The sequence below is a fragment of the Cervus canadensis genome, chromosome 31 (assembly GCF_019320065.1).
Source record: "Cervus canadensis isolate Bull #8, Minnesota chromosome 31, ASM1932006v1, whole genome shotgun sequence".
Classification (NCBI taxonomy): domain Eukaryota; kingdom Metazoa; phylum Chordata; class Mammalia; order Artiodactyla; family Cervidae; genus Cervus; species Cervus canadensis.
The window spans coordinates 40,766,123-40,790,248 of NC_057416.1; the positions used below are offsets into that span (position 1 = coordinate 40,766,123).

Below are 24,126 nucleotides of genomic sequence, written 5' to 3' on the forward strand. Positions count from 1 at the left end.
CTGAGACTTCTGATTTTCCTTTCTTCCAAACTCTGCTACTTCTAGCCCTGCCCCTGCTTCATTCTATCTCCTCTCTTGCTTCTCGTCCAGTGTTTGCATTTCTTTTTCATTCCTCCTTCTTCTCAATCCTCCAGGCATCTGAGTTCGCCTGCCAGCCACCTTGTGATGGGGAGTGGCAGTGGTTCTGAGCCTTCCATAGTTTCTCGTTGGTAAATGAATCTCTCTGGTACACAATGGGATCATCTTTATGGTTTTAGCAATCCTGTTTTGTTTTGTTTTGTAAGCCTTGTGATAACTACCAGGGCTTCCCAGGTGGTGCTAGAGGTAAAGAACCCACCCGCCAATGCAGGAGATGCAAGAGGCCAGGGTTTGATCCCTGGGTTGGGAAGATTCCCCTGGAGGAGGACATGGCAACCCACTCCAGTCTTCCTGCCCGGAGAATCCCATTGACGTAGAAGCCTGGGGGGCTACGGTCCAGGGGGTCACAAAGAGTCAGACGTGACTGAAGCGACTCAGCGCAGCACTCAGCACACAGGGATAGTGGGTGACTGAGTACTCTGCCGAACTGAACTCAGATCCTGTATCTACCATTCTCCAATTACTTTTACATACTTTTATTAAAATCTCCAAAGCATCAATTTTCCCCACTTGCAAAAGTGAGGATGTTAATAATAATGGCTTCATAGAGTTCATAGAGACGGCTAGATGGTGAAAGACAGGGAAGCCTGGTGTGCTGCAGTCCATGGGGCCGCAAGGAGTTGGCCGTGACGCAGCAGCTGAGCAGCATCAGAGTTATGATGAGAACTGAGGAAACTCATCCTTATAAAGGATTGATAAGAGTGTCTTGGAATGGGATAAAGTTCCAATAAATGATAGTCTTTATTTTCATTATTAAAGATCTTCTCCTTTCCTCCCAATTATGGTAGAGCATCTTCTCTCTCTTTCTCATTTATTTTTTAAATTTAGAACTCTTTCAGCAGTTTCAAGGCACTAGGCAACCATTTACTGTAAATAAGATTTCCATTTTATGCATTTTTTTTTGTTCTTTATGGGAAGGATATTGATAGGATAAATTTTAACTTATATAATATCTGGATTTATTTAATAGCAAGCTCTGCCATAAACAGTTTTCCATGTAAAACTGCAAGTAGAACCCATACTTCCTGAGCTGTAGCCACAGGTACTGACCTGTTGGCAAAGTGTGATGTAAAAAAGATACAGACAGAGTTCTTATCTTAGAGCTACCGCTGTGTAGCTGCTGACCTTGGTCAGGTTCATCTGAACCTGGCTGGGTCTAGGTGGGTGTTGGATGAGGTCTATGTCTTTATTCATGTACACCCCTATGAAAGGCCTTTGGGTGCTATGACTACAGAGTTTAACAAATCCACAGTGCCAATATGGGCCCCCTTCTGGAGCACATTTTTACTCTAAGATTTTGTGAAATACACATTATCTGAATAATAATAGTAGGATAACAATATTATCAGAGTTAAAAACAAAATATGTAACTTGAAAGGAATTGAAATTAATGCCTCAGTTCCTTTGGACTACTTCCTCAGATAGGCTGGAGAACATGTTAAACTTTTAGATATATTTTGATGGAGGAAATCTGAGAAGCCTTGAACCTCTAGGGCTAAAATTCATTGATTTTACAACTCCTGTTTTTATTACTATCTGTCTTTGTACATCCTCAATAATGTCTTTCATTTATGATCCTTGATTATCAACAACTGAGTATGATATTACTAGTTATCTCCATTTATAAAATATATCCCTTTAAAATGGTTTAGTGTAAATTATATTTCAAAGTTTAAAAATAAAATAAGCATTATGATATTTTTTATATGCATTTCCATTTCAGGACATTAAACATGTGATATTATATAGATGTGTTGCTTAATTTATTAAGATCCATTTTTTTTAGATTCTTAAAAATGTGATTACATAATATTTACTCATAAAAATAATAATCTTGAATATACCATTGTACACTTTTAATGATGAGCTAGTATTCATTTTTCACTAATACTTTAGGGAAAGGCTACTGTCATTATTTTTTATAATTGCAGCTTAAGTTGTCGAGTTTTGCTTTAAGCTATTAATAAGCCAAGATAGGTGAACAATTATAATTTTCTTTTTCAGAATATTTGAATGTTTGTAGTCAATTCTCAGGAAAACTCATGCAGGTTGAATTTTGGACTCTGACCTTGTCATCTTCACTATTTTAATTACTTCTGGGATCAAAAGAAAATTTCCAATGGATTCCCATACAGTGAGTAACATTTTCATGTTATTTATAAATTCATACTGAATTGAATCAGTAGGCACATGGGGAAGGGAGTAAACTTCCACAGTAGTGTTCACCCTCTAAATTTGCTTTCTTTTCAGATAGAAAATATCAGGATAATGATGACATTAAATTTTGCATCAGAAAACAATGTTTCCCAAATTAACAGTGACAGTTAATACAAATGGCCACTGGAAAAAAGACTTAAATTTTTTTCTTTCTAATCTAGTATATATTTTAAAAAACAATTAAGTCACGCTGGAAGACTAATCTCTTTGAAAACATAATCAGTGTGATCTATACAACTTCTTGCATAATTGTTTATTATATTTTAATGATGCTAGCTTCATTATCCATCAATTTTCTACTTGAAAAGAAAGCAAGTTCACAGGATGAACACTGCTGTGGAAGTTTACTGTCTTACCAATGTGGGTACTGTTTCAGAATTTTGTGATTGTTTAACAGATTTTGTCAAGTAAGCAATCACAAAATTCTGAAACCGTCATTTTCTTCAAATATTACGGTTGAACTATTTTTGCCATCTGATGCAATAAAGCTGACTCGTTGGAAAAGACCCCGCTACTGGGAAAGATTGAAGGCGGGAGGAGAAGGGAACGACAGAGGATGGATGGTTGGATGGCATCACTGACTCGATGGATAAGAGTTTGAGCAAGCTCTGGGAGATGGTGAAGGACAGGGAAGCCTGGTGTGCTGCAGTCCCTGGGGTTGCAAAGAGTTGGACACAACTGAGCAACTGGACAATGAAAAACAACAATTTTGTACTCTCTCTGAAGACCCCACCTGATGCGTGGGTCTTCAAATGCAAAGTACAATTTGGGGTAATTTTCGATATTTCATTTCTATGAAAATGTCTTCTGAAGCATATAGGTTATTGCTACAAATGTTTGAATATGAATTTGTTTTATAAATTGCTACCTAGCAGAATATAGTATCTGCCAATTAAGAGGTGAAGATAAAATGAGAAAATATATTTGTAATGAAAGAATTTGTAACCAGCTGAGCAAGCTTGTAATTATCTTTGCCTTAACTCAACCCTAGTTCTCTGAGTGTGGGCATACAGACATAAACTTCAAGTTCTTAAAAGTGTTTCCTGTAAAGAACACCAATTTTATTTTCATAAAATGCAGTTTTAATTGCTAAATAAATAGTATATGTCACGAAGGACTTTCATGTATATGGTGCCCACCTTCTCTGGTTAATAATTACATGCTTTCAAATGAGGATAGTACTTTGTTTTTCCAACCAATACATTTTTCTATGGGACCTGGACACTGAAAACTGGTTTTTTAACGTTGATATTTGAATGATTTGCCTATTTGTTTGATAAATGTACCAGAGCATTTTAGGGTGAACACACTGGTTTTGCAAATATGCTTATCCTTTTGGTATCTCCAACTGGGGTTTTTGATTATTAAAAATACCAAAGAAGTTGGCTTCCCAAACAGGGATCCCTGGGACTATCTGCATGTGTGTCAAGCTTCTAATGCTTACCTTGATAGTGGAGAGGTTCTTGAATCAACTGTTCCAATCTGAGACACAGTGGAAGGTAAGATGATTAATTTTTACAAATGAGAAGATATGCAGGCAGGCAGAATGTGATTGGAGATAAAGGTCAGCAGCCATCTGTTCCTCAGTCTTATTTAGATGAGCAGAAGGTGTGGTGTGTCATGCCCAAGCTGTTTTCAAATGCATAATAACAAAAAATGTGAAATCACTTGGAAGGTGAATCTTTTGAATTTCACCTTGAAACAAATTACTTCCTAAAATAAACAGAATAATATGCTTATTTTCTGCTAAGAATTTTTTTCTACAGAATTTGAAAAGCTAACTAGCTCTCTGACATAGATGAACGTGCCCTAGACTTTGTCTTGTGAAACAAATTATAATAAACCACAAATATTAGAGGCTAGTGGTTTGAACTCTGTACAGTAAATACTACACAGATTTGCCAATGATTGGCTGGTTTCTCACACAGAAAGTCTGCCCATCTGTTCTTTAAATGGGTTGATAATTTCATTATTATTATCATCATCACCAACATCATTATTATTTTACTTACTCTGGGTATACATGCATCTTTCCAGATTTTTTGTGAGGGTTCCTGAGGGGAAGTTTTGAGCTCCAGTAGCAGAAAAGCAATGTTACTAAAGGTTCTAGGTATGTATGGGCCCTAAGGCAATAAAACATGTAAACATGACAATTCTTTTTAGCAGCATCAACCCTTTTTGGTATTCCCACAACCGATCTCAATTTTCTCTTTTTATAACAACTCAGTAAGGGGTTTTACAGAGCAGACAAGCATGAAATTAATTTTCCATAGAAGTTTTACTGCTGCCGGGAAACTTGCTGGTCAGTAATACTGGTGTAAGTCCTATGCTGGCTGGGCTGCTTCATTTTCTTCTTTCTAATTGCCGTGAATTTTATAAGAATCAATTCTACTAAGTATACACTCTGAAAAAACTTTAAGGGAAGGGATGCAGATATTTTTCATATATAATCTCTTAAATTTCACGAAGATTTATAGAAGTACAGTCACCCTGCTTTTTCTTGCTAATAGCAAGATGACTTTTTGATTTGTCTTGGGACTTATGGAATGTTGGAAGGAAGATGTCCCATGCGCCACAGACTAACTAAAACCCTGAGGCTCTTCTTAGCTTCAGCAATGACAAGACTGTGTTTTAGAACTAGCAACACCTGGATAGGTAAACTCTATCTGGGATCATTTCTTTCCCTATGTTTTTAAGCCTGAAACACCTCTGTTGCCGTGGAAACATAATCTCTATCTCTGCTGTAATCGTTGCTTCTGACTCTTTAGGAATTACCTCCCACCTATTTTAAGGGTAGAGATTTTTGATCCACAGGAATGGTCATCCCTAATGTCATGCATATGAACTTCTCATTATAGGATGCTCTCAGTTCTAAGAGGACCTTGTAAAGCACCACCCACTCTGGAGTATTGTGCTGAGAGAAGCTTGCTCCTCAGCATACTGGTCTGGGGAGAAATTTCTAGAGGCTGGTCATCTGGGAGGCCGGTGCACTGCCTTGCTCTTCAGATGACCTCTGTTACACAACCTCTGCCTGACGCATCACCTTCTTGTCTTGAAAAGCTCAGCTTGGTTCTCCCCTTTGCACCTGAGCAATGCCAGGGATGGGAGCGCCTGCTGAGTTTCTCATTCCCTGCTGACATTTAAAGGAAAAAAAAAAAATTCTCCCTTAGTTTCCAAGTGGTATGTGTGTATGTTTGAGTAATATTTGGTTAGAGTATAGTTCCTTGAATCCGCTTGCCAGTGCAGGAGATAAAAGAGATGCGGGTTTTGATGCCTGGGTCGGGAAGATCCCTAGGAGAAGGGAATGGCAACCCACTCTAGTATTCTTGCCTGGAGAATTCGGGCTACAGTCCATGGGGTCACAAAGAGTCAGAGGTGACAGAGCGACTCACACTTTCAATTTCACTTTATCAAAAGTAGGAAAAATGCTCAGGTAAAGGGCTACCCCTTATTCGAAAATTCAGACTTAAACTGAAGAAAGTAGGGAAGACCACTAGGCCATTCAGGTGTGACCTAAATCAAATCTCTTATGATTATACAGTGGATGTGAGAAATAGATTCAAGGAATTAGATCTGATAGAGTGCCTGAAGAACTGTGGATGGAGGTTCGCGACATTATACAGGAGACAGGGAGCAAGACCATCCCCAAGAAAAACAAATACAAAAAAGCAAAATGGTTGTCTGAGGAGGCCTTACAAATAGTTGAGAAAGGAAGAGAAGTGAAAGGCAAAGGAGAAAAGGAAAGATATTCCCATTTGAATGCAGAGTTCCAAAGGATAGCAAGGAGAGATAAGAAAGACTTCCTCAGTGATCAGTGTAAAGAAATAGAGGAAAACAATAGAATGGAAAAGACTAGAAATCTCTTCAAGAAAATTAGAGATACCAAGGGTACATTTCATGCTAACATGGGCACAATAAAGGACAGAAATGGTATGGACTTAACAGAAGCAGAAGATATTAAGAAGAGGTGGCAAGAATACACAGAAGAACTGTACAAAAAAGATCTTCACGACCCAGATAATCACAATGGTGTGATCACTCACCTAGAGTCAGACATCCTGGAATGTGAAGTCAAGTGGGCCTTAGAAAGCATCACTACGAACAAAGGTAGTGGAGGTGATGAAATTCCAGTTGAGCTATTTCAAATCCTAAAAGATGATGCTATGAAAGTGGTGCACTCAATATGCCAGCAAATTTGGAAAACTCAGCAGTGGCCACAGGACTGGAAAAGATCAGTTTTCATTCCAATCCCTAAGAAAGACAATGCCAAAGAATGCTCAAACTACCGCACAATTACACTCATCTCACACGCTAGTAAAGTAATACTCAAAATTCTCCAAGCCAGGCTTCAATAGTACGTGAACTGTGAACTTCCAGATGTTCAAGCTGAATTTGCAAAAGGCAGAGGAACCAGAGATCAAAGTGCCAGCATCCACTGGATCATCGAAAAAGCAAGAGAATTCCAGAAAAACATCTACTTCTGCTTTATTGACTATGCCAAAGACTTTGAGTGTGTGGATCACAACAAACTGTGGAAAATTCTTAAAGAGATGGGAATACCAGACCACCTGACCACCACCTGAGAAATCAGTATGGAGTTCAAGAAGCAACAGTTAAAACTGGACATGGAACAACATACTTGTTAAAAATCAAGAAAAGAGTACATCAAGGCTGTATATTGTCACCCTGATTATTTAACTTATATGCAGAGTACATCATGAGAAATGCTGGGCTGGATGAAGCACAAGCTGGAATCAAGTTTGCCAGGAGAAATATCAGTAACCTCAGATATGCAGATGACACCACCCTTATGGCAGAAAGTGAAGAAAAACTGAAGAGCCACTTGATGAAAGTGAAAGAGGAGAGTGAAAAAGCTGGCTTAAAACTCAGCATTCAGAAAACTAAGATCATGGCATCTGGTGCCATCACTTGCTGGCAAATAGATGGGGAAAAAGTGGAATTAGTGACAGATTTTCTCTGCTTGGGCTCCAAAATCACTGGGGATGGTGACTGCAGCCATGAAATTAAAAGATGCTTGCTTCTTGGAAGAAAAGCTATGACAAACCTAGGCAGTGTACTAGAAAGCAAAGAAATCACCTTGCCAACAAAGGTCTGTCTCGTCAAAGCTATGGTTTTTCCAGTGAGCATATGGATGTGAGAGTTGGACCATAAAGAAGGCTGAGTGCCAAAGAATTGATGCTTTTGAACTGTGGTGTTGGAGAAGAGTCTTGAGAGTCCCTTGGACAGAAAGGAGTTCAAACCAGTCCATCCTATAGGAAATGAACCCTGTGGAGCCATTGGAAGGAGTGATGCTACAGCCGGAGCTCTGATACTTTGGCCACCGGATGCAAAAAGCTGACTCCCTGGAAAAGATTCTGTCGCTGGGACAGATTGAAGGCAGGACGAGAAGCGATGACAGAGGATGAGATGATTGGATGGCATCACTGACTCCATGGACTTGAACTTGGGCAAACTTTGGGAGACAGTGAGGGACAGGGAGGCCTGTCATGCTGTAGTCCAAGGGATCACAAACAGTAGGATATAACTGAGCAACTGGACAACAACAATAAATGATATTTTTTTCTTTTTCTCATGTGTCACTCTATAGATCTATCCACACGTCTGCAAATGGCACAATTTTGTTCCTCTTTATGGCTGACTAATACTCTATTGTATATATGTAGCACATGTTCTTTATCCTCTGTTCTGTTGATGGATGAAATGATTTTCAAAATAATAGGGAGCAAATGAAGTGTAGCTTGTCTATAGCACACACTTTTAGCTCAGGAAGAAGCAGGGGATAAAGTTAGGTTGGGAAATGAGGCTGAGGCTTAGAAGCAATGTGTGATTAGAATGTGGATTCTGTGGTGAGTGTCAATTAAGGTCTAAACCAAGAACACAGAATAGACTAAACATTCCATCAGGAGGAACTTAATTTCCCCTGTAATGGAGGAGCTGAAAGCCAATAAGGGGTAGTACAGTGCCCCAATATTCTTTACAGAAGGAAGTCATGGGTCCCCCAGGGCCGGGGCACACAGGAAGACCCAGAATTACTGTGGAAACTAGACCCATTTGAGTTTCAGCTGTTTGGGAAGAGAGATCCAACCAGCCCATCCTAAAGGAGATCAGTCCTGGGTGTTCATTGGAAGGACTGATGCTGAAGCTGAAACTCCAGTACTTTGGCCACCTGATGCGAAGAGCTGACTCACTGGAAAAGACCCTGATGCTGGGAGGGATTGAAGGTGGGAGGAGAAGGGGACGACAGAGGATGAGATGGTTGGATGGCATCACCGACTCAGTGGACTTGTTTGAGCAAGCTCCAGATGTCGGTGAAGGACAGAGAAGCCTGGCGTGCTGCAGTCCATGGGTCATAAAGAGTCGGACACGACTGAGAGACTGAACTGAACTGAACTGTCAGGGAAGGTCGCAGCTGTTGCCAGTGATGCTATTGAGTCATTAGGGCAGGGGTTGGGCAGGGCTTGGTGATGGCAGGGAGGGCGTCTCCACATTAGGAAGGTTCCACTGTAGGATTGCAGTGTGGTTCCTACAGTTTGGAATATAGATTTAAGGAGAGAAAACAGTGGAGTCACAGAGGTCACCTGAAATGCCGTTGCATTTGGCAGGACTTCATAAGTATTAAAATTAAATTAGGGTCTGGAAGAATGGATGGCCTACTGACCTTAGGACTACAGAAAAGTCACTAACTCTAAGTGAAAAGATGATAAATATAATTGCATTAAAATTGAACATTCCATTTCTCAAAAGACAATGTAAAAAGACTGCAAATGCAAGTTCTAATCTGGGAGACGATATTTCCAGCTCATGACAGCCAATGAGTCATTAATTTTCAAAATTGCTACAAATCAGTTTTTAAAAAATGCAAAGCAACTAGATAAAAAATTGGCAAAAGGTGTGAACTTGCACTTCACAATAGAGAAAATCTGAATGGCTAATAAACATTAAAATATGTTCAATATCAGTTAACTAGGGAAATGCAAATGATATATGTGTCATCTGCATATAATGTGATTATTTACCACAGGGAAAGGAGGTGGGATTTACCTGTAAACACAGTGGAATCTTTAAAAGATAAAGCTGAATAAATATACTGCTCGTTGGGACTTCCCCGGCAGCCCAGTGGTTAAGACTGTGCTTCCACTGTGGGGGCCATAGGTTTGATCACTGGTTGGGGAACTGGATCCCACATACCGTGGGGTGGGGCCAAAAAAAGAGACTAAAAATATATAGACATGGTAATCACAGAAGTATATTTACAGCATGGCCAAAGTCCAAGATATGTGAAACTTACCAATATGCTGTGTACAGATATATATATATATGTGTGTGTGTGTGTGTGTACATGTACATATATGTACATGTAACTATGAAAAAAAAACCTGTATCCAAACCTTATGGGAAGGAACATAGGAGGAATTTCAGAATTTTTTGTTTCTTAAGATGCATGGCGGAAACATAGATGTTTGCTATCAACTAATTTCCCCTTTCTTTTGTATTGATTACGGTATATCAGAACAAAGGTGAGTTATGAAAATAAAGAAGGGTCAGAAAGGGGTGACGTGGAAGGGGCATCCTAGGAGGCCAGGAGAGACAGCGGACTTGGTGTCTTCGGGTGTCCACACCGGCACAGTGAGGGGCACTCTCGTCTGTTAGTCTGTAAGAAAACAACGTTTTGCCCCCGCGCCCCACCCCCCACCCCGAGTCACAAACTTCCCTCTGAGATACAAGCCCCTTGAGGACAGGGCTACATGTGTCTCCCTTTGAGGTTCCCTCGTGGTAGCAAAGCGCTGGGATGCGTGTGATGGAGAACGACAGTGTGCTGAAGGGGGTCAATCATCCATCCTGCCTGCCTCCTCCCCCACTGTGTGATCCGCGGGGAGGAAAATCTCCCTGATGGAAAGAAAGAGCATAGGAAGATTGAGCTGGATCTCTTTTTAGATGGCTATCTTAAATAATTCACTCAGCTTCTTTGAATACCCAGTTTCCCTAATTGCTGACTGAAGAGTCTGGACCTTCAAAACTTCCCTTTCAGCTTTAAAACTCTGAGATCCATGGAGTCACTGTAGAGAAGGATCCCTCACCTGCAGACCTTTCCACTTCCCTGCGCATAAATAGTTGTTTCTGTGCCTGAAATCCCTGGGTACGGCTTGTCTTTTATGCATAAGTGATGGCAGAGAGTTTTTATTTTATGTGAAACACCTTATTTCTGACTGCTGTACATCAAAATGATGGGTCTGCCGAAATAATTTCTCAGCTGTCAACCTGAATGTTTTCAGGACTCTGCACGTCCTTGAAGTGCTTCATGTACCTTACTGCTACGGAACACAGAAAACAGAGAATGCGTGGTCCCTGCTTACGTTTAGGGCACTTGAGTTTGGTTGACATTTAAGCATTGACTTTTAAACTACATTATCATTTTTGCAAAGTTATTCTTTAAATGCATTTTATTGGTATCTTGCAGAAATAACCTACAGATCCAGTTAATTTTTGTTTCTGTCTGATGCAAGAAAAGGTAGCATGACCCAACTGTATTTTTATGCATTCACATTGGTGTTCATTTCTAAATAACACTATCTGTAATTTTTACTGTACCTATTTTAGGGACATGATTTTGACAGCTATGATTGTTGTTGGAAGTCAAAAGTTTCCTCTTGCAAAACTATTGCTTCTTCCAGCATATTTATTTTCAAAATATTCTAATTCACTAGTGAAATATACAGTTCTAATGGGGATATCAGCAGTATCAGTGTTAGAAGAGGGTTCTCCTGCAAAGGAAACCATAAACAAAATGAGAAGACAACTTGTAGACTGGAAGAAAATATTTTCCAAATGATCAAATGATGCTATGGATAAGGGAATATTTTCTAAAATATACAAATAACTCATAGAGCTTAATATCAAAAACAAACAGTCCAATCAAAAAATGGGCAGAAGAACTAAGTGGACATTTCTCCAAAAGACATACAGATGGCCAACAGGCACATGGAAAGATGCTCAACATCACTTGTTACTAGAGAAATGCAAGCCAAAGTCACAATGAGATAGCACTTCACACCAGTCAGAATGGCCATCACCAAAACGCCTACAAATAACATGCTGGAGAGAGTGTGGAAAAAAGGAACCCTCTTATACTATCAGTGGAAATGTAAACTGCTGAAGTCCCTGTGGAGTAGAGTATGTGTGTGTGTTTAGTCGATCAGTCATGTCCGACTGTTTGCAACCCCACGGACTGTAGCCCGCCAGGCCCCTTTGTCCATGGGGATTCTCCAGGCAGGAATCCTGGAGTGGGTTGCCATGCCCTCCTCCAGGGTACCTTCCCAACCCAGGGAGAACCCAGGTCTCCCGCATTGCAGGTGGTTTCTTTACCACATGAGCCACCAGGGAAGTCTGGAGAGCAGTATAGAAGGTCTTTGAAAAACTAAAAGGGCTTCCCTGGTGGCTCAGATGGTAAAGAATCTGCCTGCAATGCAGGAGATCCAGGTTCAGTCCCGGGGTCGGGAAGAGTCCCTGGAGATGGGAATGGCAACCCCCTCCAGTATTGTTGCCTGGAGAATCCCATGGACAGAGGCGCCTGGCGGGCTACAGCCCGTGGGGTCCCGAGCAGCCGGACAGGACTGAGTGAGTAGCACTACAAAGCCAGAAGTAGAGTTACCACATGATTCTGCAATCCTACTCCTGGACACGTCTGGACAAAACCGTAATTTGAAAATAAACGGGTAACGCAATGTTCACTGTAGCACTATTCACAATAGCCAACACACAGAAGCAACCTAAATGTCCACTGACAGATACATAGATAAAGACTATGTGTTGTATATATACAATGGAATACTACTCAGCTGTAAAAAGAATGAGATAATGCCATCTGCAGGAACGTGGATGAATCTAGAGATGACCCTACTGAGAGAAGGAAGTCAGGCCCAGAAAGACAAACGTAATGTGATATCGCTTATATGTGGAATCTAAACAAGGGATACGAATGAACTTACTTACAAAGCAGAAACAGACTCACAGGCATAGAAAACAAACATGGTTATCAAAGAGGAAGGGGGGAAAAGTTTGGAATTTGGGATTAACATATACACATTACTATATAAAACAGAGGAGAAGGAAATGGCAACCCACTCCAGTATTCTTGCCTGGGAGATCCCATGGACAGAGGAACCTGGTGGGTTACAGTCCATGGGGTCACAAAAGAGTCAGACATGACTTAGCAATTGAACAAAGAAAACAGACTTGGATTTGGCTTTCCAGGTGATGCAAGTGGTAAAGACCCTACCTGCCAATGCAGGAGACATAAGAGACACAGGTTCAATCCTTGAGTTAGGAAGATCCCCTGGAGAAGGAAATGGCAACCCACTCCAGTATTCTTGCCTGGAGAATTTCATGGACAGAGGAGCCTGGGGGATTACAGTCCATGGGGTCACAGTCAGACTCAAATGAAGCAGCTGAGCACTCACACAGACAACAGGGATGTATTGTGTAGCCCAGGGAACTATATTCAGTTATTTGTAATAATGGGAAAGAATCTGAAAAAATATGTACCTATATCTATACACACACCCATGCCTGAACTACTTTCTGTACATCTGAAACTAGCACAATGTTGTAAATTAATTATACTTAAAATAATGGTTAAAAAAAGGAGCGGGGCCTCATTAGCACAAAATACCACTGGGTTCAAGAGGCTGTGTGGTTGGGGTACTGCGGCCATGGTCCCCGTGTGAGCCATCTAGTCGACCTCTCACATTCTGGGACTGTCAGGGTTCAACTCTCGCCCATCTCTTCCATAAGCTTGGCAGTTCTGCTCTTCATTGTCTTCGTTTTAACCTTTACCCTCTATTTAGCAACTAGTACAACTACGCTCACTCCTAGTTTCTGAACATGGAGCTCCTTGAACTTTTGTGGATGTGGTCCCAGAAGATCAGGTCCAGCTTTCAGATTGGAGTCAGTTTCATGAACGTGATCTCACATTATCTGCTTTGTTTTTCATGATCCCAATATTGTAAGTCTTGGTGTAGATATGTTTTCATACTTGTTGTGGATGTAGTTAGCCCTTGTGTGTGAATGCAAATAGTTTTGCTGTGTTTCTACCACACGTGTGTGCAGGATGACCTGGCCTTATTTCTAGACTTGTGTATAGCCTTGAAAAACGATCAGAAGGTTTCTATGTGAGATTGGCATGTTGTTTCAAAGAGCAGTGGTGATTAAGACCTGTGAATGTGCTCCTTCATTCAGCAGACATTCAGTCAATATCTACCTTCTGTTGGCTGTTATGAGTTTTGAAAACTGGGAGTAGAAGTAGACAAGTTGCCAAAACTATTCTCAGATTAGTCCAGGAGTCAGAAATAAAGATGCATCCTTCTCTGAAAATATTCTCAGCAGTCAGGATTTTTACTCCAAAGTAAGTACATAGAAATATTTAGGGACAATCACTCTCTTGGGACAATTATCTAAAAGAAAAATATCCAAGAAGAGTCAAATTAACCCACCAGGACAGATTCTTTAATTGTTTGAACTTGGTTCTGGAAGAGAAATGATCTAAGTGGGAACTGTGAACAGAAAGTCATGAAATGTTGGCTCACCAGAAAAGAGAATTCAAAGGCTTGGCTTCATTACTGAGTCCCTGAAAGGGATAGAACTGCACTTAGATGGCAAAGTGAGGAACTGCATTTTACTTCTTAAGTTTTCAAAAGTGTGGAATTGCTTTAAGTTCAGGAGATGGTCGCAAGAATAAAGAGGATGATTTCTGAAATCATAGCACCTGGGCTCACCCTCAAAGTCCAGGACCTTGAGCAACATATGAGTCCTTTTGTCTCAGTTTCTTTAAATGGGAGTAATGGTTATACTCACCTCAGAGGGTCCTTGTGGGGGATAATGAGGTTAACGCATACAAAGCACTTAATATGAGAGTGAATGTGCCTCAAGTGCTGGTCATTATTATTGCCCAGAGTGTACTCTAACTTTAGTCAATTAGAATAGACAGTCTTAGACTTGGAAGATACCCATTGTAGGACGCATTGCATTTTTGAGAAATGGTTATAGGGTAAAAGTGTGCTCACTGCTCTAAAAGCCTCCAATTTCCTTTTGAATAGCTCTAATCATTAGAAAATTCTTTCTCGTTGAGCCAGCAGCTGTGCTGTCTAACTTGCACCTATTGTTTCTGCTTTGTGGAGTTTCACATAACATTTGAGCTTTCCTTCCACATGGCAACCTTCCAAATACAGTGTTTAAAGACATTTTAGTTTTTCATTTTCCGTCTCATTTCTAGAAAATTTTTTTCTAAATTATTGGATCTGTGTAACAATCCTCCATTTTTATGAGGACAGTGTTGGATAGCTATCTAAATACCAATTCTCAACTCCTTTTTCTTTCACTTGCTTCCAAAAAAAGTTGGGAAAGTAGTTAAGGGTAGCTAATTATGTTCAAGGAGATGTAAGAATAACTCAACTGGAAACTTTCTAGGAAAGCATTTCCTATTAAAGCAATCTTTGCAAGTGACCTTGTCCCTCCCCCTTTTATCTCCTTCCTCCCTAAGGTGAGTGAGGATATGATGACTGGGGCTACAGCAGCCACATTGCAACCTTGAGATGCTAAGATTAAGAGCAAAATTCAGCAAGCTAAAGCCACAGGAGTGGAATAATCCAAAAGAGTCTAAAATTTTTGACCATGTTCAGCAGCTTGCAATGAATTATTTCAGTATTTTTGTGCATCATATCCTAACTATTTATATTATTGGAACCAATGATTCTGAAACTTTAGCATGCATCAGAATCTTGTTAAAACACAGATTTCTGGGCCCTAACTCTGGAGCTTCTGATTCTATGTCTGGAAAGGGGCTTGGGAATTTGTACTTCCAGGAAGTTCCCAGGTGGTAGGGGTGGTGGGGGCACACTTTGAGAACTCCTAGTTCAAACCATGTTTCATCTGATTTTCTTTTCTTTTCAGCTTACAACTTTCCTTACTAAATAGAAATAAGAATCACTATTTGATTTTGAATTGCTCTTAAAGTGTTTCATCAAATTTCAAGAAAGGACTTCTGAAACTTTTTCATTCTAGAGACCATCCACACACCCACTGCAGCTGGCATAGTTACCTGAGTTTCTCTTTAGTGAACCAATCGGTCTGTGGGGCTTTCAGTGAAATTTCATTATGTGCAGAGCACTGTGGGGATTCAAGGAAGGCTGAGATATTGTCTCTGCTCCCAAGGAGTTTAAAGTCTGGATAGGAAGTGGCAGGCAAATAAACAGGAGATCCCACTTTCCATTCTCATCAGATATTGCCTTTTCCAAGGAGTTTTCAAATATATCAGCATAGTCAATACTGAAGATAATGTGAAGGAGCCAGTTTATCACCCATTTGACAGAAAAACTAAAGTCCAACTGGTTAATAAAGAAAGCCCAAAGAACAAAATCAGACCTAGGAATTTTAACTCCTAACTCAAGGCACAAGACATCAGGCAAATGCTTGTAATGAACATTTACCATTTCTGTCTCCTCCCTTTTCAGGACAATAAAAAAAGAAAATGAACTTTACTGTTTTCTAACAATTTGAGGTCATAAATTGCCTTTCACCCAGCATAAATGACAACTGAATCTTGGAAAATTATCTCTAAGAACCTCTTTTAAAAAGTAACTTCAAGTGATGAGAGATGTTCAGGACTGCTGGGTATTGTTGCAAATTTGCACAAAGGTGCAGAGAAGACTGACATCCCAGACTTTTCCCTGCCCCACCACAGGCAAGATGACCTTCATCCACAAAGAGGGTATTTTTCATCAGCCTCAGGGGAGAGGGAACCAGAACATCCTGGCTACTCTGAGTGCCATGAAAATTTCAAAACGTCCCCTTGGAACTCCATTTGGAAAGAAATATGGAGCAGGCAGACCGTTTGAGAAGGTTATCAACCTTCAAGAAACTTTGAGCTTTGAATTGACAGAATACTTACTCAAAAGAGATTCTTTGAAACCAGAAGAGAGTGGGTTAACTTTGACTTTAAACTTAAGTCCTCCATCTTCTCTTCTGCCCTCCTTTCACCCAATTCTAGAATCAGGGTTGGGGACTCATGAAGAAGTTGTGGAATTTTAGATAAATAGATGAGCTGCTTTTTTTGTATTTGTTTTTAGACATCTTAATTGTGAGTTATGAATTTCAATTTCACCACATATGTAAAATTTGCCACATATTCCAAAAGGTAAAAATTAATCCCAATAGGGATTTATGCATGATACCACGCAGCAAGTGCAGAGTAAAGTGTAAGTTCTTGCCCTGGAATTGCTTACAATCTAAAATAGAGAAAACAATGATAGAAACTTTTTTTTTTTTTTTCATTTAACTAAAGCAATTCTGAATTCAATACACAGGGAATAGAGTTCATTTTCACAATTAAATTGTATTCAATCTTTTCCTTAAATATCTTTCTCTAGTTTAGACATTTTAAAATTCATGAGCTATAGCAATAAATACAATAAAACTTTTCAGTGTTAAAGAATTTTACTTAGTATGCTATAAACATGTGTGAATTGAGAACCGTGTAGACAAGAGATGTAAACAGAACAACAGCCTTTTAAAAACTATGTAATTTTAGAAAAAAAGAAAAAAATGTAAATAATTTCTATTCAGAGCTGGAATTGTAACTGAAGTAGACTATTGCCTATATGGTATAATTTGCATAGTAATATTTTTTTCTCTTTTCGATTACTGAAATTCAACCATTAGTGATTCATTCTCTAGGTACAAGCATTGTGGTCCTTCTGTAGGCCTTTTAAAATGCAAATGCATGTGGAAGAGTGCAACCAAATTAAGCTCTTCACAGTTTAGCGTGGTTGATAATATCAGATGGATCCTTTTCTCAGCATAGCAACGTAAATGTTTTTAAGTGGAGTGAAACACACAAAGTAAGAGATTAAAAGTTGGAGGAGGAAGCAGGCGTTAGCGGAGAGACAGGTCTGAAAGTTAGCGCCCTCTGCGTCACAATTATGGCCACAGCCATTTTTATTTTATTATTCTCTGTGTAGGCGCTGCTGCGATGGCCATACCATCTCATGAACTTAATAAAACTGCTTATTCCTATAGGATGTCTGACTTGTGACCATCAGACCCTTGAAGCCTGGAGTCCTCCAATATTCCTCCACTTCAAATCTTCAGGTGACAAGTGGAGAGAAAAGTACTGAGCAGGAGTTTGCATAAAAATCCTAGAAGGTTTTTAAGGCCAAGACTTGGTGCCCCAGTGTTTTCTGTTGATATTTCCTGGGCCAAAAATAATCATTAGACTTCTTCGAGACAGGGGCTGCGAAAAATAGTTTTTCCATGTTCCTAGGAGGAAAAGTACATGGTTTGTTAATCATATAGTACCTTTTTTTGGCCACCGTTAGCTTTCAAAATTAGTAATGGGAATAACCATCTTAAACGCAAAAAAAGTTTCAAACATTTGAAGTAGAACAGACATTTCCTTGGCTCACAGGAACTCCCAGGTGGGAGAACTTATTAGTCATCTGTGACTTTGTTCATCTATCAGTAAGCACTGATTGAGTTCCTGTTACACCAAATATGCAAAATCGCAAATGCTAACTGTTGACTATATATATACTGTGTATGAGACTCTGTGTTGCCTATGATAAATACAATTAAGTACGGTAAGTATATTAGGAGCTGGTTTATTTGGTGCAATCAGGATTCAGAAGGTAAAAGTCAGTTAAATTAGGGTGTATATAACTGAAACATTGTTCGTTTTAACCTGGTACACAGGGACGCACCTGTGTTCACCAGCTGCTGCATGTCGGGCAATGGCCTTCAGTGTGGGCGTTTACTGTCACCTGAGTTGCATAGCCCACAAGCTGCCTGAACGCACAGTACTGGTTTCCTGCCTGACAGCTGCTCCCCTGTCTCAGGCTGCCAAGAGCTTTTCTCCCCCTAGGGTCCTTCTCTTGGGTGGCTGGGGTGATCCTCCACCTCTTCTGCAAACGATTGTAGGTATATGTATAGTCTGTGGGCTTCCTAGGTGGCGCTAGTGGTAAAGACCGCCAATGTAGGTAGACATAAGAGCCATGGGTTCAATCCCTGGGTCGGGAAGATCTTCTGGAGGAAGGCATGGCAACCCACTCCAGTATTCTTGCTTGGAGAATCCCACGGACAGAGGAGCTTGCGGTCCATGGGGTCGCAAAGGGTTAGCACGCATGCATGCACATATAACGTGCTTTTGGCCTAGTGGACACAAAGAAAACCTAAAGGGCTTCTTTGAAAGATGTCTTTGCTTTTAAAAGGCAAGGTACATGGGATCCAAAAATCCCTTTTGGACCATTGGCCATAGACTAGGGTAAGATGCCTTCAGCTGTTGCTGCCATCTTGATTCCTGGAAGGAAGGTTGTCAATAAAATACATAAATGGTTGGACTGAAGAGTGGAAATGAAATGGGATGCCTTAATTAAATTGCTGTATGAAACAGTCCTGAATCTTTTCTACCTCAGGATTTCTGGCTAACCAGAATAATTCCAGTATTCCTTTGCCTTTCAAGTAGAATTTCTGTTATTTCTGGCCAAAAACATCTTACTTAAAACTCCAAATTCCTAGTTTGAATTTCTTTAACTTACAGTGAGACCTTAACAGCATTTATTAAGACATTCCATTAGAACAGTCTTTCCAGATTGCTATTATTTTTCCACTTTTACAACTGTCTCACTGACACCTAATTCAAGAGCAGGCGGGATATATTTTTGGTTTTTAAGCAATTCAGTTTTTTTTTTTTTGGCAAAGCATCTGCAAAGCCTTACATTTAATGTTCATAGGGGCAACATTTTTTTTCACATTCATATTTCATTAGTTTGTGGTTTTTTTTTTTAACTAAAATGCACAACTGCAATATTTGAATAATGCAGAGATTAAGAACTGTTGTTTAGTCGCTAATTGGAGAAGGAAATGGCAACCCACCCCGGTATTCTTGCCTGGAGAATCCCAGGGACGGGGGAGCCTGGCGGGCTGCCGTCTACGGGGTCGCACAGAGTCGGACAGGACTGAAGCAGCTTAGCGGCAGCAGCAGCAGTCGTTCCGTCCCAAGCCGTGCTTCTCCTGCAGATTCCCTCAGTAAACCTCCTGCGCGCACGCCCGCCCTCAGGGTGTGCCCCTGGGCGCCTGTCCTGGGAGCGGTGAGGGCCCGCTGAGGTGTACTCAGCGTGGCTCCGAGGGGTTCGAGGCGGCGCTGGCGCTGCCCACTGCGGCGAGCGGGGACGGCTCTGGGCGGCAGCAGAGGCGGCGGGTTTCACAGACACGCATCTGCTCAACAGACAGTAACGCAGCCCCCCACGCGCCGTGAACGCGGGCCGCAGAGGGGCCTTGCTCCGCCCGCCGTTCTCAAAGCGCGGTCTCTGGACCAGCGGCAGCAGCGCCTGGGAATCTCGGAGAAAGGCGGGTTCTCAGGCTCAGCCCAGACCCACGTTTTCAGAAACTCTGGAGCTGAGACTCAGGGGTCTGGTCGTTTTCTTCTTCTTTTTTTTTAATCACATGAGTTTGCCCTGAAGTTTGAAACCACTGTACCAGGGAAAGATCTGGTTTGATTCCTTGCTTGCTGACTTTCCGCTGTGAGCGCAGGTGATTTAATTGCTTCCCTGACGTTTCCCTTCCTCACGTGAGAAGTCAGGGGCTGACCCCCGCCTTCTGGGGGCCACCTCGGTGTGTTTTCTGCCTTTGTTTTCCTTCACGTTGCTTTTTTCCTTCCTGCTTTCCTTCTCTTCTTCCCGTTCTACCTTTTCCTCACCTCCTCTCCCCTTCTTGTCTTTCTCCACGTCCTTCCTATCTGCTTGCCTGCTTGTCTGATGTTTTTAACCTGTTGTGAAAGATGGCTTGAGTTTCACTAGGTCAATAAAGAAGACAAAACTCCCCCGATGGAGAACAGCTTTCAAAACACGGAGTCACAGTGAGGGGGCCGTTTGGCCACAGGGAAGTCACGGTGGGCCAACGGGAAGGGCAGCTTGGGACGAAGATGCGGGGACTTCAGACGCTGAGCTGTGGGGTGTTTGCAGTTTATTTATTCTTGGCTGTGCTGGGGCTTCGTGGCCGCTCGGCTTCCCCTCGCTGCGGGAGCTGGGCCACGCTCCCGCCGCGGTGGGCGTGTCCCCCTTGCCTGGCCTCTGGGCGTGTCCCCCGTTGCCATGGCCTCTGGGCGTGTCCCCCATTGCCATGGCCTCTGGGTGTGTCCTGGGTGTGCCTGGCCTCTGGGTGTGTCCTGGGTGTGCCTGGCCTCTGGGCGTGTCCCCAGTTGCCTGGCCTCTGGGCGTGTCTGGCCTCTGGGCGTAGGGCGGGCTCTGGGGCACGGGGCCTCGGTCGTTCTGGTGCACGGCCTTGCCCACCCCACGGCACGTGGGATCTTCCCGGACCAGGGGGTGAACCCGTGGCCCCTGCATGGGCAGGCGGATTCTGAACCACGGAGCCCCCGGGACGCACTCAGCTATGGTTTGAACTCGGTGGTAAAGGCAGCGGTGGGGCAGTGGTGGGCTGGGGTAATCTGGTGACCAGCGATACTGGGGCAGGTTTATCTGCCTTTAATCTCCCTCAGAGGAAGAGCAAGCTTTCTGGCTGGGAATTCACTTGGTGTACGTTTATACATTATCTAGGCAATTAATCCAAATAAGAGCCAAATCAGGGACTGGTATTCTAACTGCGAGGGAGAAATAGAGAAGAATGTGAGGCTTATTGCAAGGGGAAATTCCACTGGGCTGGAGGTGTAGAAAGTGGTGAAGAATGACTCTGAGATTCTCAGTCTGACAGAATGGGGGTGCCCCTGTCAGCACAGAGGAGCCAGGGGGAGCAGATGTTGCTGAAGGAGACAGAGTTTGAGGTGAGGAGGGGGCTGTGGGTTCCACATTCATCCTTCCATCTGAAAGGATAGCACCCAGGAGACCACCATTCTCAAAACACCCAACATGGAAATTTCTGTAAATTTCCCGGGGAAGAGAGCTGGATGAGCAAGCTGAAATAGACATGCTCATGTATTTAAGACAAACTTCCGCCTCCAGTCACTTGTATAATGACACAGTGGTCAGTACGTTAGTTTGGGGAGAGGTTGGTATTTGGGTAGCAAAATAAAAATGCCCCGAAGCATGAACAGATTCTATATGTAGCACCTTGTCCTTCCGTGTGATCACGTGTGTCTGCAAACGGGGTTGAGCTTTCTGCAACCACAGCTGTCCACAGTCGGCCTTGTGGAGTTCAAGGTGTCAGCCCCACCAGACTGGACGCTGGAGAGCCAAAGTGCTGGTTTTGGTTTGCAGACTCACTCAGGAGCTTCCCAGGTGAAAGTTGAAACTGGCCCCCTCATAGGGAGCGACCTAGGAAAATGGCAGTCCCCTGCAGAGAGGCAGGAAGCAGCTGTAATAAGCAAGGGGGCTTACCTACAAGGCTTGTCTTGGCGTGTGTTGTTGTTCAGCCGCTGAGCTGTGTCTGACTCTCTGCGACCCCATGGACTGCAGCACGCCAGGCTTCCCCGTCCTTCACCATCTCCCAGAGCTTGCTCAAACTCATGTCCATCGAGGTGGTGATGCCATTCAACCATCCCGTCCTCTGTCTTGGGTACAAGATGAACAGATCCCTTCATCTGCCTGCCAGAACCTTACAGGTTTATACAGAGGCCTGCACTGGGTTCAGTTGGGTATTCAGTCCAGATGGTCTCAGCACCACACTGCTCTCTCAAGGCTGAGTCCTTGCAGGTGGCCCCCACTGCGGGCAGGTTCGGCGGGGTGTACATTTCAAGGACGAGGGAGGGAGTGAGGCGCCTCTGATTGTCAGGGTTCCAGTTCTCCCATCATCCAGAGGTCACGTCCTCTCCAGGACCTCCTCCAACCTGAGTTCACCTCCTTGTCAGTTCCTTCTCTTTCTTTCTGCTTCCCATCCATTGATATAAATGATCCAACACTCCCAGGAACTCACAGATACACTCTGTATGTATATGTATTACTTAACATGTATTCAGAAACAATTTCTGTTGGCCGTGGGTTCCTCCTCAATATCCAAGATCTAATTACTTGGAACCTTTGTTTTTTCTGCTATAATTTAATAAATATTTTCATTAGCCATTCCAGAGTTTTACTAGTAATGGAAAAGGACTTTGTTTCTTATCTTTAAAAAAATACACTAATAGTGACCCCTTTCTCATACCTTACGAGGTTTTCTCTGAGGATTTTTTTTTTCTGATCGCCTGGTTCTATTAAAATAGACATTTTGGTGCCAAGGTATTTCACATCTGAATCAAATGGAAGGGAATTTGTATTAAAGATTTATCCTGAAAACCTGTTTAAAACCAACCTGATCCACATATCAGCCCTGCAGAGTTCAAGTGCTGAATCATTTGGTTAGAGACAGTCTGCAAGGATGTTAGGAGACAGCGGTCATGGTCTCTAGAGAGCTGGGAAAGAGACTTGCTCCAGGTTATTCCAGAGGACAATTGCTCCAGGAGAAGATGTTCTAGGAGCACTTGGGGCCTGGATTCTAAAATTTGAGCATGTGTCAGCATCACGTGGAGGGCTTGTTAAAGCAGACTGCTGGAACCCACGTGGAAAAGTCCTGCTTCGGTAGGTGGGGGTGAGGCCAGAGGTGATGAGTGCCCAGGTGATGCTGGTGCTGTGGTCCAGTGACAGCGCTTGGAAAACCACTGCTTAGAGAGAGAAACACCCTCCCGAAAAATGGGTTAGCGCTTGGAGAACCACCGCTTAGAGGGAGAAACACCCTCCCGAAAAATGGGTTAGCCTAGGGCAGGAACAAGAAGCAAGTATCTTGCCACTTTCTTCGATTTCAACCATGCATACCTTGATTCTCCTAAAACATGACTTTGTTTACACTCTCAATTTGCTCAAAAATTTCACTCTTCCTTCTCTTCTAATTACAGTCACAACAATTAACCAGAAATTGCAAACCATCCACAATGTCCCCCCGCCCTTTCCTTTGTGTTCTTGATGAGCCGGCCCATTTGCTGGCCCTCAAAAAATTCTAAGCCTCCGTCTCCTACACATTTGTTCACCCTGCTTGTACTCCCTGGAGTGCATTCTTACCCTCCTCATTCTTTTTGCCTTTCTAAGTCCAGCCTAGTGTTGAAGACTCAGTTAAATTCCTTCTCCTCCATTAAATATTTTTCAGATTAAATAACTTCTTACCCTAAACTTATCACAAACTTCTTTTTAAATAACTTTGTTATTTTTATTTTGCAAAACATTTCATTTCCACCTACTGTAGTTAGGAAAAGACCCTCAAATACTTTGATAGCATTTACTTTTCTGGTAGTCTTTTTAATCCTCAGATCTACCCTATAAGATAGACACTATCAATATATTCATTTTACAGACAATTTACCTATGTGTATGTAGTTCACTATACAGTTGACCCTTCAACAAATTAGGGCCTAGGGAAACCTCCTGTCTAGGAAGTAGAAAATCTAAATATAACCAATAACTGGCCCTCCACATACAGTTCCAGATCCAAAGATTCAACCAGCCACAGACAGTGTAGTCCTGCAGTATTTACTATTGAAAAATATCTGACTATAAGAGGACCAGGGCAGCTCAAATCTGTTGTTTATGGGTCAAGTGTGCTTCTAAATTCAAGTTATATGACACTGAATATGTGATTTAAGCACACTTGTGTTCTCCCAAAGTTCTTCACAGTACTTTGCAAATAATAGTTCATTAAAATAATTGCTGCACTCAAGACAGTCCTCTTTGGGTTGCTATAAAGCAGAGACGATTAAATATTAAAATACATAAGAAAGTTAGTTCT

At 42.0% G+C, this 24,126-nt stretch overlaps 1 protein-coding gene across 1 annotated transcript; it reads right to left on the minus strand.

The window, feature by feature from the left end:
* Positions 1–20,306: 20,306 nt before the first annotated feature.
* On the minus strand, positions 20,307–22,253 carry LOC122432427 (brain acid soluble protein 1-like). Its single transcript, XM_043454330.1, has 2 exons — positions 22,202–22,253; positions 20,307–20,728 (listed from the first exon to the last, which is right to left on the minus strand). The coding sequence occupies exons 1-2, from the start codon at positions 22,251–22,253 to the stop codon at positions 20,307–20,309; spliced, it is 474 nt and encodes a 157-aa protein (XP_043310265.1).
* Positions 22,254–24,126: the final 1,873 nt, after the last annotated feature.